Below are 17,559 nucleotides of genomic sequence, written 5' to 3'. Positions count from 1 at the left end.
GGTTCTTGTTGCCAACTAGTCTAACAAAGTGTTAGACACCATTTGTAGTTTAAGTGCTAATTTCTAGCATATTTCTAGTATTTCTAGCATTATTTCTAGTAAAGCAGATTTTGCAGCCCACTACAGTTAACCCTTGACTGCATTTCCACTTTCCTGCATGGTGCATTATTGTATTTCTCGGCACGTTTTTGTACAGCTCTCTGCTCCGAAGCAGGAGAAAACTGAGTTCCTTCATTGCATTTTTAGTCTTATTCTTTTAAGTAAAAAATAATTGTAATCATTTTTATTTATCTAGGACGCCATTGCTGGCATATTGCTATAAATGTGGGTGACAAGACTGTCTATTAAACCGGTATTTTATAAACATTTCTTTTAGATCATTAAATAACTGTCAAAAGCAGTAAAAAAAACTACAAGCCACATTTCTCTGCAGCATCTTCCAGAACATGTTTTAATAGAAAGAACAAAGAGAGTCAGAGAGAGAAAATTATTTCAAACAAATGGTTTTTGCATTTGTCGTTTGCTATATTAAACTAAGCTAATCTTTTAAACTGATTTTAGTCTGAAAACCACAGCAGTTTGTTAAAATGCTAAGTAAACAGCTGGAAGTATAGGTGGTCATGTAAAATTTAAGTTACCAATAAGAGTACCTCACTGCTGTAAGCTTATACATAGAAAACAACAGACAGGCAAATCTATGGATTAATTAACAAGTATGTTGGGAATACCACCGTGGCAGATCCTAACATTTCATGGTAGAGTACCCTGTAGATGAAAAAAGTGGTTTTGTTTTTCAAAGACAATTACTGTGAATCATAATTTCCGTCTTCTCAAACAGCGTTCTTCTGAGCCCACTAACAGGCCAGTTCTCCAGCTGGTACTTTGAAGAGAATCACTGAACACAAAAAAAGGACTGAGAACAGGACCAGAGAGTTAAAGGTCTTGTCCTGCTTGAATTGTAGTGACTTGTGCCTTGAGCAGGCCAGGAGTATCCACCAGGATGCAATAATTAAATGTGTACAAACTTAGCGCATTCTCCTTGCATGTAAGTATGTGTGGATAAACGAGGTTTAATCGTTATAAGAATTCAGGAAAAGACAGCATTAACATCCAGCTCCAAATTCTAACCAATAATGAAAAAATGCAATTGTTTTTTCTTTCTTGAATAGTCCGTGTGATATTTAGGCCTGCTATTAAGCAACACATCATAAAAATACTTCATCTCTTGCCAAAGATAGGAAAATTTCCACTGCATCACTGCTAGGTATTGGTCCAATGAAACAAGATAAATCGGGACCACAGGTTCTGAGGAGCCTGGTGCATGTTCTCACAGATGGTGCTGTACCTTTCCAGGAAGCAGGAGGTATGTTTAATTTCATTAAGACAAATCTTAAAATGTTTATGTCAGCCACAAAGATTATACACCCTAGAACCAGGGGACATTTTTAAAAAGCACATTTATTCCACACTTGTTCTGATCCACAAAATTAATACCATAAACAGCTCTTGGGTGATACGACACTACTGTGCTTTCTAAAGGGTTTTACAAGATCTGTAAGAGCAAATGTATTTTAACATGATAATATCAACTGTTGTTATTAATAGGTTTTAACTAGTCAAAATTATTTCCCTCACTGGACACCTGCCATGCAAAAATTATATTTCTTTTGCTGTTTTTATTAAACTTTGGATAAAGAGAAATGTAGAAATGTTTTCCTTAATGAGAGCCACTTTTTACAAGAACTCTAAATCAAAACAAACATATAACTTGTCTTCTTGAGCAATTTCATTTGCTTTTGTTCCCTGCTGTGCGGGAAACCTGCTTTGTTCTTGCTCTCAATCAGGTATCCCAACAGCTTCTCAGGTAGCACAGCGTAATACAAATATTATAGTTACAGATTAGCCGTTCCCTGCTGCCATTCACTTCATGGTTTAGATCCCTTGTCATATACAAATCAAAATGTTTATGCATTCAATTATAACACTTCTAAGAGAAAATAAGGGCTATTCCATTACTCCCAAGAGGACTGTGTAAAGTATTGTGATACTCTAAATTCGCTGTTTCATTTTTCTCCACGTCTCACTGCAGCAGAACGTCTCACAGTGATCTAACGTTTATAAAAGGGTTATACATGCACACTAGTTCAGAGCTCTGTAATTCAGAGAGGGCCTTGGTCCAAGGCAATAAATTGCTAAAGGTTGCTGAAGAGAGTTCCTGGAAGGTTTGGTACCCACAACCATCCACACGGCAAACTGCCTCCTTTTGCTCAGCCAAAGAGCCTGCGTCAAACGCCACCCAGAAGAGATCCTGCTGCTCACTCTGCCCTGCGATGCACCTTTCACCAAGAAAAACAGCAAAACGCATTGCGGAGCAAAACCAGTCCAAGCGATCTCAGTGCTATGAGCACAGGGCTGAACTTCAAAGCACATGCAAAGAACAGGTTATTACCACTATAAACACACATGCACCTGTGCCGGGAAAGGGAATTTTCCCCAGAGCAGCCTGAACATGAACCACGATTTCACCCTATCATTCTATTTTGCCCCAAAGACACAGCCTGCCCAGCTGAGAACGTGCTCAGTGGGTTACCCCCAACATTTGTCATCAGCTTCTGCCGACATTCCAGACACAGCCAACCTCGGGTGTCTAAATGTGTTGCATGTGCTCCTGGTGCAGTGCACACTCTTGGGTGATGTAACAAGGGCACATTCTGGATATTCATTGGCTAAAATGAGAGTAATTAATCTTAATTCTCCTCTTCTCCATGAAAAATAGAACTTCTATTGCTTGAGGAAAACAAAGAGCTATCAGTTGTTCTGTGGCAAATTAATCTTAAAGGGGGAATCTTCCAAAGAAAATCAATAACTTATAACAAGATTCTGTATTGTGTTTGAGCCTGAAACTCAAACCAGAACCAAGGGGGATGTTCAGCGTTGCAAGTTTGCTTTTGTTGTGCTTTGTTTTTAATACAATGGCATAATTTGAAAAAGTGAGATTTTCACATATGAGCAATTTCAGTTATCTGTGGCTTCACCTTCATGGAAGACTCTAGTAATATTTAATACAGACTGTAAGACTACAGGTTATTTCAGGCAACTTTAAATAAATTATTCTCAAGGAATTGAGTAAGGAATTATAATTTTATATCCTGCATGTAATATTCTACATCTAAAGCGTCTTTATTCATTTGTACCTTTCTAAATTAGTCTATTCCATATGAAAAACATATGAAAAATTATGTCTCCTTACATGGTCAATCTTTTTAAAACAAACAAAGAAACCAACCCCCACCATGGTGCCATGCAGTGAGTCTGGGACAAATATCCTAGATGTGGCTGTACATACTTTTGGAGTTCTATTTCCTGAAGTCCCATCAGTAAAAATGAAAGTTTGACATTGACTCAGGGCCGCCATGGGTAGGAAGGAGAACTTGGTCCTTACTTTCACCCATTCCTGTGCCAGACATTTTGGGTGGTTAGATAAACTAAATTTATCTAGTTCATTGTTATTTGGGGACTTTGTACAGAAAGAATTCTAGTCCAAAGCAGATTTCATCACTTATTTCCTTGATCATTCACAAGTTACTTTGGCTGCCAGAGTGAATAGTTGCACATAAAAAGAAAAATATGTTACTAAGTCCCCAGAAACATCATGTTATCAAAGTTCAGTACTACCACAAAGTGATGACTAATGAGCCTATAACCTCTATGTGCTGTAGAGGAAATGCTCTCATTAATTCTTTACAAGACTTTTAGAAAACATACTGCATTCATCCTGCTTCTGGCTGTCAGAATTTAGTAGATGACTTCATTGGCTACTTTGACATTTTAACTTTTTTGTTCCAGTTTGGTTTGTTTGCTTGCCTTAAAAAGTGCCTACTGTGTGGATTGTAAAAAGGTCAACCAACAGTTCCCAACCCAGACAGGACAAAAGTAACTGAAATTAACACGTTATAGGAGTAATTTTGACCCTTACCTTATTTTTTTGGTCTGCGAGCAACCAGCTGTAAATAGTAAAGCTATGTGCCAAAGATCTTCTCATCTTACTAATGCAAATATTCTCTTTCAGAATTTCCAGTACCCTTTTTGCATCAATGTCCAAGCATTAAAACAGCATCACTAAGAGATTTGGGTGGTGGTGGGAGGACAACGTGTGGTGGATTTTTGTATTAGGAAAACTCAAAAAATCTGATTCTGAGTAATTTACTTATATGAAGCATACATTTTTCAGTCAGGGCAGAGTCTAGGAAATAGAACAATCTGAACACTCACAGAGTTTGAACGCATAATTTCCCAGCTTACCATAGACTGAGATCCTACTGGTGTAGGCTACACAGAAACTGGGATGATGTTATAATTCAAATCACTACTAGTACACGTGTTGGTGAACATACATCTTTGCGTGGCAAAGCACTTGATTGTGGACTGCAGATTGTATAGAGAGGTCATTCTTGCAGAGAAATCCTTGCAATTGTATTTCACTACTAAGACTTTGCATTCATCCAAAACACAAAGTCACCAATGCAGGCACTAAACCCTATTTCAGTGGGTTTTTTGGAGGGGGCTGTCTTTTTTCCTCTTCATTATAAACATGGAAAGCACACTATGATGAAATTTCTTTACTGGCAATATTAGTCTTTGGTCATTTGTATGGTTTAAAAGACTACCAGACACGGGCCAAGTCAACACTGATCTTGTTCACGGTATTTAAGTCAAGAAGTTTCAGTGGACAGCCTTTAGATTTGTGCCGGCACATGGAAGACACACCTGATTTTTAAACACAAACATCAGGCTGCTGCAGTTCTGAAAATGCCAGAATGATGACTTTGCTTTTCTAATTGACATCTAAAAACTAAGAAAGATATCTTTAGGCTAAATAAGGCCAGCTAGCCTTTCAAATACTTAGAAACACTTAACTGTCTCATGAGTTCATTGAAGTTGTTAATCTTCTACAAAAAAAGCGAGGCTACAGGTCGCAATATAAATGGTAACAGTGTCCAGTGATCCCAGACAAATTAAATACCATTGTCCTGGGTAAGACATTTACACATGCAGCAAGAGAGATGAACTGTGCCTTCATAATTTAAATATTCCAGCAAATCACAGAGCTGAAAAGCAGAAGGAAAGCCGTAGGACTTAAGGAGAACCTGGTTAACAATAATACACTAAGTGCCTAACTGCAGGAGTTTTTGCAACCAAGTTTGTAGAATCTGGGGCCAACGAATATTAGTATTTTGAATTCTGCGAGTGCTGGTTTAAACAGTTCCAAACCCGTATCCCATATGTTTATTCAAATATTTCAACCCCTGACTCCTCTGTGTTTGGCTTGAGGCTGAAAAATACAGATGACTTGATGCCCATGGCAAGTGCTGCTGCAACGGGGAAATGATGTCAACCCCTGCAGTGCAATTCATAACCTGATGTGAGTAAATTCACTTACTGGCAATTTAGAAGAAAACATGCTGGTGTTGTGCCAGTTGGAGCCAGATGGTGACTGAAATTATTAAAATCATGCGTGCTGCAAACGTCTGAAAAATTGCACTGTTACAAAATATCCTAAGCATAGATGGGATCCTAACATAAACTAATTGGTGTATAGAGAGCGTTTGCAAACACTGTATGGTATGATTTGTCACTGTTTAATTGCAATCTTTGCTTTCCCCGTTTTATAGGTTCAACTAATCCACTATAACCACGAGCTGTACACAAATGTCACAGAAGCTGCAAAGAGTCCTAATGGGTTGGTGGTAGTTTCGATATTTATGAAAGTAAGTATTCAATATTATCAATACCTCATATATAGACAATGGACTACTTTTCCTGTGAACTGTAAATCTAGGAATTAGACTGTACTAACTCTAATCTGTAGTAAGACTTGTAATTCAAGCATTGGTTTCTATTCATCCTGTTCTCCCTCTCCATGTTTTGTTAGGTTTATTTTAAAAGACTAACTTTCTAACAAGTTTTGTTAGAAAAATATTTAAGTAATTATTCCCTCCTCCTGCAGCAGTGGAAAAAAGGCAGAAACAATTGGGAGTGGCAGGAGGGCGAGAATAAGTGCACGTGTGCGTGCACACACCCAACAGCTCCATTCCAGAAAGGAAACGTTTCTGAGAAGATTCTGACATTGTACTTTTTCTCTTCTCTAGGTATCTGAATCATCAAATCCATTTCTAAATCGTATGCTTAACAGAGACACCATAACGAGAATAACGTATAAAAGTAAGTTTCTTTTACTATGGCGAACAGATGTGTGCTTTTAGTATCAAATAATGTATTTAGCAATCCACTGAAGCAAGAGGCACTTCATTATGGGCAAAGGAACTCTGCACGATAGACTTGGGAACCTGAAAAATCTAGTAAGGTCATCAGTTCAGCAAATGAATTTTGAACTTCAAAGTCTTTTTTATGTTTGAACAGGCAATAAATTAATGAAATTATACTTAACAAATACATATACTGTATTCACAGAGAATTCTCAGTAGAAGCTGCTTACTGTTAGTAATAACAGTAACATGCAGAGCAGCCTAGATTATATCAAACCAAGTTATGTCAAGATGCTGGATCATTAGCTGTGGATTCAGTATTCATTAATGCTTTATTTTTGTACGGAAAAGTTATGATATTTCTATTCAACTCTTGCCGCATTTAATGGATATATAAAGAGGTTATTAACATAGCGTGTATAGTAGTTGTATTCACATTTGGAAAGCCTTTAACGCATAATGCAATAATTCCATGTTAATATATTGAACTTGTGGAAAACTGGAGCTTAAATGTCAAGTGAAAATTAGCCTAGTTTAGAGAAAGTCATAGAAAATACATATATTTCAATGGAACAAATTAACCCCCTTCTCCTGAAAACCTTATTCCTTTTGTAAAATATTCACTTGAATTCTAAGCAGCCATTAAGTTAATAAAATAAGTAAAATGATACCAGAATTCAGCTTCCAGAAAGTACACAGCAAACTGAAAAATTAAGGAAAGTATTGTAAAACTCAGCTTTCATTTGTTATTCTGTAAAAAATGACTTAGCATTTTTTGTAAACTTCATTAATTTTGTTTATGAAAACTGGGAGAGTTTTTCATGATAACTGGAGTGGAACTGGTTGTCAGGACTCCAACATTTGATTCACAATTCTACTGGGGTTTGCCTCAGTTTACCTCTCAGTAAAATAACTATATTATACTATATGCTCTACAACAACATAGTGTTACTTGGAAACTTTGCATCTGAAACTCCAGAGATCTCAAATGTCCATTTAACTTCAACAAAAGTCACTGAACTTCGAGTTTATGCTGGAAAGGTTTGGAAAGATTTCTATGTACGTCCCTAAAGTATAAAGTCTGATTTATTTGCATGGACTCCATCTTTCCCCCAATCCCTGCAAAGCCAGGATTGTAAAAAGAAAAAGCGTAGATTTGAGACCAACATAAAGTGAAAACAGAGTTTTACCCACTAATTCCTGAACAAGAGAGTATTAGAAACATTGAGTCTTGTAAATGTACCTTCCCAATAGAAAATATTTAGTTTGTACACTGCACTTTTAAATGGGCACTTTTCCTCTCTGAAGGTGACAGCATCCTACAACCTTTCTTTGATTGTTTTACCTCCTTAGAAGGAAAATGCAATTCTAATCACACTTAATTTGAGTTTACTAAATGAAATTTCGCGTGAGGAGGAACACATGATACGGGCTGCAAAATCAATTATTAACAGAAGAGTTTTAATTTTTAACCACTGCTATCACTAACAAGTTTACACGTTAAAATGAAATCCTTGGTAGATCCAATGCACATAATATTCTGCAGGGCATTGGGTTACTTACTGTAGTAACAAGTATTGACTGGGAATTTTTTAGTGTAAATTGGGAACGTGAAAGTGTTATTGAAAGTAATTTTGCAGTTGTCTTGTATGATGGATTATAGCATCATTGCTGAAAACTAATTTTACCTCTTGCATTGCGAGGATTTCTATTCTGCCTTTAGCAGCTGGAGTTTTTTAGCTTGTGCTTTCGGGGTCCACTCCTGAAGTCAATACTCAGCAGGCTGCTGACGAAATGACCGGTCCCGGTGTGCTCAATAGCAGCATGGAGTGAATGATAAATGGAGCATAGGTTCAGAGTCAGGACAGTTAGTAACATAACTAAAGTATAAAGTACTTCTTTTAAAGAACAGCAACAAAATTAAGAGTTATCTATGCTGCTGCATGAAATTTCCATGGGCAAAATGCATTAAAAGGGGAATTTCTGTTCTTAGATATTAATGGCTACAGTGAAGTAAAGTGGACTCCAAGGAATTTTTGAGCAGATTTTAAATGCTTGTTTTATTCTGTTATCACAGTCCAGATGACCCACTGTGAACTAGTTGAAACAAGTATTCTTTCAAACTGCCTTTAGTCAGGAGCTATGTGAATCTCTCTAAAGAAAAACTGCTTTAATATTCCTCTTTAAGTATGGCCTTTAAGGGGATAAGTTAGCTTTCTTTTAGAACAGTTATGCTACATTACCTGTTTGCTTAACACTGGAGAGACGTAACATTTTAGATTCTCAAAATTCCATATCAAAATTTTGGCTTATCGCTCTCTACCAAAATACTGCCACACATTCAGCTAGGCAGAAGAGCTGTAAAATTCTGAATTTCCTCAAATTCGATCTTTAGCTATTTTATAAATAATGTGCAAGTGAATGAAGTATTCCAGTTCCAAGAGATTATCCTGAAAAAGCTCAAGATTCAGATTTCTGGAAATGGTTCTCTGAAGGACTGAGCTCTCGCAGCTCCTGTCACAAGCAGTAAAAGCTCAGGAATCTCAAACCAGGCCCCGAGGGACTAACCTCAGGTATTTAAAACGAGTCTCTGCCAGCCTGGCTCTGAGTGACTTGTGAAGGCTGGTAAATGGAGAAACTCTGGTTCAGGGTTAAAAACCTGACCACCTCTACATTCCTTACCCTGTAAATCTAATCAAGTTAGATCTGTACTTTCCCTTTGTGAGTTATCATGATGTGAACTTCGAAATCAAATGGACCTTCCCTCATTCATTAGATAATTTATTCCCTGTAAATACTATTGTTTTAAAGAGAAAATACATAGAATTTGCTGTGAAGGCAGACCACACACACCTATTACGAATCCAGGGATTTCCATCATTTGCTAAGAAAATTGTCAGAGTCAAGGCCTTTATGTAAATGAATATGAAATCTAATTTGTATAGAGAAGAGTTCACGAGTTCAGAAATCTCCCTAAGGCACAAGCAGATAAACAGAATGTGGGCTGTAGATAGGAATGATGCTGAGAATCTTGTAAAGGCTGAATGGGTTTATTAAAGGAAGTTTATTACTGGCAAGAGATCACACATGGCGATTTCAACTGTTTTGAACTACATACTTGCAATAAATATAAGAGAAAACGTTAAAGTGTTGAAGTCTGGTATGAATGCAAACCCATCAGTTCTGTTTCAGTTCCAGAATGGGAAACTTTATCAAGATGTGGGGGAAAAACCAGCAGAGCTGTTCATGGGAAAAATGCTGGTAACCAAATGCTTACTCTGTAGTCTTTTCTCAGGCCATTCTCGTGGAGCCATCTGACTTCCCACGGGAATACAACCCACATACCGACATGAATAAATACTGCTTTTACTTGGCTGAACTCTTATTTCATTATTTCGTTCACCTCCATCTTCCCATTTTCCTGAAGTTGTATTTTCCTTCAGTTTCCCATTAATCACAACTGATGGATTTTGACACTTAGCATAATTCGCTGTCTCTCCTTAAACACATTCCAAGTGAAGGCAAAGGCAATGAACCAGGTTTGGAGCTGCTCCACATCCCTCATCTGCATTAATCTTTAGTTCGCTTTCCATTTACTAGTAAACAGTTGAAGGGCAACTTCTACCCTGTATAAACCATTTTAGCCCAGCTGAAGTCAATATGGATGTGACAAAGCAGATTTGGTCCTTAGAGTTTGAAACTAACTATTCCGACCGACTCTGTGCCATTTGGAGCTAACGCGCCACTCCATGGTTCATAAATAATGAACAGGATGTTCGTGTGGGAAAGGGAAAAATGTGTGATGACTCATTGAAAACAAGCACTGCCTTGAAAAAATACATTCATTCTCTTCTCATGTAATTCTAGCAAAATTACCACTGCACTGCAAATAATGTTTTTAATAAATAGGACATAGGTGTATTGAAGTCATGTCTAGCTGTTAAAATTTAACAGCATTTTGACTGTACTACTATAGCAACGGTTTTGCACTTTTGTCTGGAAAATTCTGGGTTTAGAAAGACTCTGTATCCCAGGCCATGAGCCAGTGAAGGCTGAACATGTTAGAAAAGGTGACAGTTAGGCACAGACAAGACACTAATAGTACTTTCCCCTCTACTTGAGGATCCAGCTATATGGCGTGGCAATTCCTCTGCCTCAAAGTGCAGGAACGTGGCAGAAGGCCATATTCCTGAGAAACTTGAAAGGCCATGCCGAGATTATATTTTGTAAACTAACAAACACATTAAAAATATGAAATATCTGTGAGGCACTGGGCAATGCGGTATAAATGTTACCCTGATGCCATAGACACTGATGTTGCTACCCCAGAAGCCTGTAGCTTGTTGACTGCACTATGTCAAAATAAAATATTTGCTTTGCCTGTGTTCTTTGATTTTCTGTTGCCCGAGACAGTAGTCCACAGTCCTTTTTCCCATTAGATAGTATGAGACAAGCACTTTGCTCGTTAAAGTTTTGTCCTTCAGCTATAATACGTTAAATTCAAGTTAAATTACTCTTTTCTTTTTTTAGTTCTTATATGCTACCTTGAAGGTTCATATTTCTTTCCTTGGTTCTATTTACAATCTTATCCCAGTGGCCAAGTAACTGTTTATCAGCTAAAGAAAAAAAAAAAACACACCCACACACACCAGCCCACAAAACTAAAAACTGTTTAAACTTACAGTGAATGTTACATGGGAAACAGGGAATCCAACAGAAATGCCTAAATTATTGACATTGACTTGAAAGATGCACTTAACATTTTTCTTTGGTCTGAGCAGTAACTTCTGTTTTATGTGAACTATCTTCCTTGCCTTCCATTAAAGTCAGCACTAGTTCCTCTTGTGTATCGAAGGGGAAACACACCTAAATATGCAGCTTTCCTTGCCCACATTTTAGCACTCAGTCTGCAAATGAACCATATTGAACACACTACACGCAAGTGAAAGCACGCAAAGAGATTTCACAATGCTATGGCTCATAACCAGCCCAGCTTTCTCTGAGATACATGAATGCAGTGGTGAATCGCAAGGAAAATGTCTATATCCCCGAGTATTTCCTATTAAGGAACTCCTACAGCCTAAGATTTGGCAGGAAAATCTAAGCTCCAGTTCTGACAGCACTGCAAAAAATATTGTAGGGCCATCGTTACACAAGGGGAAAAAAATACACATGGTACAGAAAAGGCTGAGGAACTTTGCCGAATTTTAAAGATATAACCATATCTCATTATATGTTGGTACATGTCCACAGAGTTGCAGAGGAATGCCTCATTAATTCCCAGGGAGACTTATGATAAAAGCAGAGACCCCAGTAAAGCTGCTCTCCAGCAGCCTTTTCCACCCCGATTTTAGCATCCTGAGCTTGCACTGCATCCCCCCGCTGCGCACATGAAAGGTCAGCAGGCTCCGTCGAGCAGCTTTATTATCCTGCATTAACCTCAACTTCCTCCTGTGGTAGAAGGACAATTATGTTTTAACACTTTTGGTCTTCTTAAGGCTTTGTTGAGCAAAAATTGTTAATCATTTCAAAACATGGTAAGTCAACATTCTCCAAAGACTGCTACATGTAGTCCAATAACTGCAACTTCAAGAAGCTTTAAACTCCAATTCTTAATTGAGATTCAGAGTTTCACTGTGAATGCTTGTGCTAAACTCATGGAAGGTGCGCGTGGGTATCGAAGAGCAGAACTCAGCCCAAGCAGGATTACTGAATTCATGTTGCAGCGTTCAGAAATGTACGTTCATTACACTTCATATTTCAGTAAAACCTGGTGATGATCAGAAATAAGGATTGTACATAAAAAGGCTGGGATTATTTTTTGTGAAACTATTGTTTTATCTCAACTTTTTTCCTTCTTTATTCTCCAGATGATGCATACTTACTACAGGGGCTTAATATTGAGGAACTTTATCCAGAGACCTCTAGTTTCATTACGTATGATGGGTCAATGACAATTCCACCCTGCTATGAAACAGCAAGCTGGATAATAATGAACAAACCTGTCTACATAACAAGGATGCAGGTAAAAGCAAACCAAAAATTACTCAATCTAGTAGTTTTGAATCTATAGCTTTGTAGCTTTACCTACAAAATCAGATTCAGCCTTTTGCTGTAGGGATCTCTGCCTGCAGTTTATACGGTTTGAAAAAGCATCGAAGAACTTTATTTTCCAAAATAAAAACATTACCTATTTAGAGCTCCCTAAGTATCTATCACAGACATATGCACTTTGAGGAGAGTCCTACTTTCAGTGAGGGTTTGAACCAAATGGTTTCTAGCAGTCTCGTCCAAACTAAATTATTCTATTATGCTCTGAATAGATTTACAGAGATTTTAAAATAAATATAGCACTTAACTTCGGTTACTTTCTCGGGTCAGAAACAAGCAGTCAAATTGTGAGTGACACTTGTGGCCATTTAAATATGTGTTGATAGCACATTAATGTCACAGAGATCCAATATCTGAGGCCTTCTTGAAAAAAATCAGCTAGTGCTTTCTGGTAGAGAATAAGAGGATAGAAGAGATATTGCAAATAGCTTCAGAAAAAAATCAGATTCACAAACTGAAGATGATATATAGAAAGATGCAGGATAAATCATGCAAAAGAAAACACAATACATTTCATAGTCAAAATTTTGCTGTTGAGGAAACACACCAGTGGAAAAGCCATAAAAACTGCAATTCTCTACGACTCTCTTACAATCCAAGGCCTGACACCAGAAAACAACAAATATAACACCAATTGCAGTCTTCTCCAGAGCTTCCATCAGCAAGTTGCCTACAGAGCTGTGAGCTGAACTAAAACCTATTCTCTTGCGTACTGGAATCTCAAAGGAACACTTGAACCACCATCTGCCTGTCCCAAACACACAGCAAAAGCAACCTGGCCTGAGAAATGAGATGAGGAATGATAACCCTAAATATTCCTTTAGGATTTAAAAATCCTGTTAACATGGTAAATAAGATGACTTTTAAAAGCCCGAGAGATGTTTTATCTTCGTGATATTCCTTCTGTCCAGTTTTGTCTAGATGCAGAGAAAGCACTTTGTTTCTTATCTAAATGGGTGATTTGGGAGGATGACGCAGCTGAGCACAGGCAGACATGCTGAACCTTTCAAGCAAGAGACCCGAACATTTTCATACAAGCAACATTTTTAGTTACAACATTAAGTACAAAACAAGGATTAGAATTTTTCTGGAGTCTATGCTAGTACGTATGGGTTATAATCTTGTGATAGTTACTCCTTGTCATGCTTTACTGGTTAGTTCCATCCTCCACCATTAGAGCTGCAAATTGATTTCATGGAATACTTACTAATTACGTTGTGTACTCAGACTGAAAAAGTAATGCACAGCTCAAGTTTTCCCTGGCAGCTGTTAAAGGTTTTCAGTATGTAAAACACAGCTATTGGATTTCCCCACTGAAGCATTAAATGCCACAACCAAACCTCTTAAACTGTACACTGACATGGAAAATATTTTCTTTTCATATTTTTAAACCTAAATATTTTGAGGGTTTCTGATTTTTGAATTGCAGGGTGTTTCTTTGGTTTTGTTTTTCTCTCCATTTTCCTATACAAAGTTTGAAAGGTTTTGGTTGACTTGAAACAATCAATGTGCTTTTAGCACGGTTGCACAGTCGTCATTAGAAACATTGCTCTCTGCTTGTAGTTTGCATCCAACCACTGCCGGGTGCGCTAAAAATCCTAGATTCCCTCTCTGCTGATCCATAAAACCATCATGAAAGAAGGTCAGACTCTGCCACAGGGACACTATAGACACAGCGCAGACAGTATCAAAACAGACCTGTCAACAGAGAGAGGATTTCACTTTTTAACATCATTAATTTCATGACTTTAGCATGACTCTGTCAGTTATCCTCTCCATCCTGACTGGCCATACCTGGTCCTTGAGCACCTGCATCCAAAACTGTCTCTTCTCAACTGGAAGCTACAAAACTTTGGAAATTAGCTCTCATCATTCATCGAGTTCATTTTCTCTGTGCCAGCTGCTGCCATCCAGTACTCTGGATTCCATTTGTTTCCTGAGCAGCCAAGGACACCTCATCCCATTTTCATTTGCTCCACACAAAACTAGTTACTTTTGTTTAAAATGGGGCTCAGAAACAGAGGACCACAGAAGAAACAGTTTTACGTCAAGTTAACTCTTTCAACCCACCTCTGACTACAAATCACTGAGTTTAACTTTCATTTATTAAATAGTCTATTTAATAGTGTTGTATGTTGTTTACTTACAGGAAAGACCAGTACTAAAAATCCTTGTTTTGTATTTTGTATAGATGCATTCGTTACGACTGCTAAGCCAGAATCAGCCATCCCAGATATTTCTGAGCATGAGCGACAATTTCAGACCAGTCCAGCCTCTCAACAATCGATGTATCCGAACTAATATCAACTTTAGTTTACAGGGAAAAGATTGTCCAAACAATAGAGCACAGAAACTACAGTATAGAGGTACGTCCTACCTCCAGAATAATCCTTTCTATGCTTACACTGAGCTCTTTTCTTTGAGAAACCCAAGTGCATAACAAAGCATACAAATAAAAACAGATGAAACTCCAGATCTGCAAACTAATGGTATGAGTCAAACATCACATATTTGAAATGGATAAGGAAATTTACCCAGAAACATGCAGGAGAAACATGACAAAAACCAGTCTGGGACATGTAATATTTTTTTTTTTAGGAGCAGATAGGACAGGCCTTCAGTTTTCTAGCCTCATTTTAAAGTCTTCTCACCTTACAAAGTGCATTTTGCTCTGTTTTACCCACCTTGGAAAGGAAAGGGATGAGCTAGTCTTGATGACAGCTGATCTCAAACAAAAGAACGAGTTTCACTTCGGAGGCGCACCACCATAACAAAAACCCAATTTGGAAAGTGCTGTATGACACAACGGATATCAAAAACCCAACTTGGAAAGTGCTGTATGACACAACGGATATCAAAAACCCAAATTGGAAAGTGCTGTTTTACACAATGGATATTAAACAACTGAACCCACCCCATTACCCACTGGTAGCATCTTACGCTGCCAGAGCCAGGGGCTCACAGCTGAGCTGTGCCACCTCTTATGTGTCTTGTAGCCTACGCACACATGGTTATATTACCTGCAATAATGGTGTAAAAGTGCCTTCTTACCAATAATATTGTGGTTATGAAGGAGTACTGCCGAAGGGTGGAAAAGCAAGTTCATTTTCAGCAACCAGGCTGATAACTGAGTTGCAATGCTACAAAAGAATCAGTCGTTCAGCCTTAATTCTTTTCCAGAAAGAGGAGAAAACTGAGCTTTTTCAAGATGTTTTGCTTAAGTGGCTAAAACAGTGTTAAACCCAGCCAGTTTCATATTTGGAGTTTATTAAAGCATAATTGTTTTTCTTTTGTTTCTTTTTCCTTTCAGTAAATGAATGGCTCCTCAAGTAAGTAAGGCAGAGCAGGCAGAACCCCCAACCTCAGTGGAATGCTACTACTGTGAATTGACATAGTCTCGAATGCACTCAACCTCCCTCGCTCTGGGTTCACGGCAGCACGTGCAAACGTGCTGTAGGAAAAGAGCTGCCATGTTGGAAACTCAACTCTAAATTCATTCATATGATCGGTGGTAATTAAAAAAAAAAAAGTAAAAAGACAGTATTACAGTCAATGTGATTACAATTTTGATACGGTTTTCCTGAACTAATTTAGCTTCACAAAAAAAAAAAAATACAAAAGACTTTTCAGCCTTTGTACATATGAAATTCTTCCTCTCTTCCCCCCATCCAATTAAAAAAAAAAAAAAAAAAAAGAAAAAGAAAAAAGGTGGCTCGGTACAGCATCAAAGTGGAGTTGTGTTCTGTGTGCCAAGTAATCCTTGGAAAGCTCTCATTATTTCACTATCATTAATGGATACAGACAAGACAGAACAAGAAGACTGTAGAGGAAACTTATTTCTAGGCTATGAGCCTTCTGTTCATTTAATTAAAAAAGGGACAGACTTTGAGAGATAAGTATTGTAAATATATCACCGCAGAATATAAAGGAAATTGAAATATTTCCCTCTTTGTCACATATCTGTAGTAGGATTTGCCAAAATCAGAATTGATCCATTTTCTGTTTCTTGTTTTACAACAGGTCATATATTGTGTTGGTTACTATTAACAACTCAATAAATGTGCTTAACAAATTAATTTAGTAAACTTGCTTTGATTTATTTTTTCCTTTCTGAAATAATAAGCCTCTACTATTTGTGGCTGCATTATTTGTGGTTTTCTTTTTTATTTTCCCATTCTTTTTTTTTACTTCATTTATTTGTTTGCAGCCAATTTAAGTGAGTTAATGGCAAGTGGGAACGCACTTAAAGCTGGTATAACTTTAACTCCACTTTATGGTCCATCATTAATAAGAGCTGGGCTCAGAAGCAGACAGCATTTGAAACATATCTCAATTTAAAATTGCCATTTTCCCTGTTGAATCCCTTATTGGGACAAACAAATTCAATCCTGTAAACTGGTGGTGGAAAGGGATATCTTTTCTTTACAGATAAAGCAGAAGCTGACCAAGTAAAAGCAAAGCGAATGCCTTTTTTCTTGTTTATAATGGTCATTCACTGTGTTTGGTTACTGTCAAGAACTCAATAAATGTGTTTAAAAAGTTCACATAGTGCATGTTTGACCTTCTTGCACATTAAGGGATTTTTTTAAATTTTATTTATTTTTTTCAATCTGGAGAGGGGGCAGACCTCATGCTATTCTGTTCCTAACACTCACTGTATCACCCATAACATGTTGAACTTCACGGAAGATAAGATGAAGCTAGAAATTGCCACACCTGACCAATGAATTGTTTATATCAAATAGAAAAATAGGTACTACAAGAGGTGAGAGGGAACTGAACCACTGTAAAGAAGGTATAGATGTTGCAGGCCAAGTAGCTTTAAAATGACAAGCATTATTTCATGTTTGGCTGAAGAGAACAGTGCAGGTCACATCAGACAGAAGACTCCTGAGCCCTTGTATTTTTGAGTTGCCATAGCGATCCGTAACTTTTAAATTTGTGGTGTTGCGATAACTTCCAGTACTTATTTTGGCGGTTTGGGGGTTTTTAAGCTTCTCCCAGCATTGTTAGGGTTGTAAAGTTACTGAGAGCGCGAAGTCCAGAATGCTTCAATCTATATTTTTGGACAAATATCTGGCAGTTGTTCATCCAAGTTAGTCAGTGACAGAAGGTAGGGAAGATAAGCCAGGCCTCCATTATAAAACTTTTAATAAGTAATAAAACCCATTTGCTATTTTAC

At 37.6% G+C, this 17,559-nt stretch overlaps 1 protein-coding gene across 1 annotated transcript in view; it reads left to right on the top strand.

Moving 5' to 3' along the window:
- Nucleotides 1–15,929, top strand: part of CA10 (carbonic anhydrase 10) — a 164,264-nt gene extending 148,335 nt beyond the window's left edge. The window contains exons 7-11 of the mRNA XM_065647607.1: nucleotides 5,673–5,768; nucleotides 6,150–6,222; nucleotides 12,137–12,291; nucleotides 14,569–14,743; nucleotides 15,688–15,929. Coding sequence (XP_065503679.1) covers nucleotides 5,673–5,768; nucleotides 6,150–6,222; nucleotides 12,137–12,291; nucleotides 14,569–14,743; nucleotides 15,688–15,710 — 522 coding nt within the window. The 3' untranslated portion in view covers nucleotides 15,711–15,929. The remainder of the gene's footprint in view (nucleotides 1–5,672; nucleotides 5,769–6,149; nucleotides 6,223–12,136; nucleotides 12,292–14,568; nucleotides 14,744–15,687) is intronic.
- The last annotated feature ends 1,630 nt before the right edge of the window (nucleotides 15,930–17,559 follow it).

Source organism: Caloenas nicobarica, chromosome 18, assembly GCF_036013445.1.
Source record: "Caloenas nicobarica isolate bCalNic1 chromosome 18, bCalNic1.hap1, whole genome shotgun sequence".
Taxonomy (NCBI): Eukaryota; Metazoa; Chordata; class Aves; order Columbiformes; family Columbidae; genus Caloenas; species Caloenas nicobarica.
The sequence above is the reverse complement of the archived record's forward strand: the minus strand, read 5'-3'. Positions and strand labels throughout refer to the sequence as shown.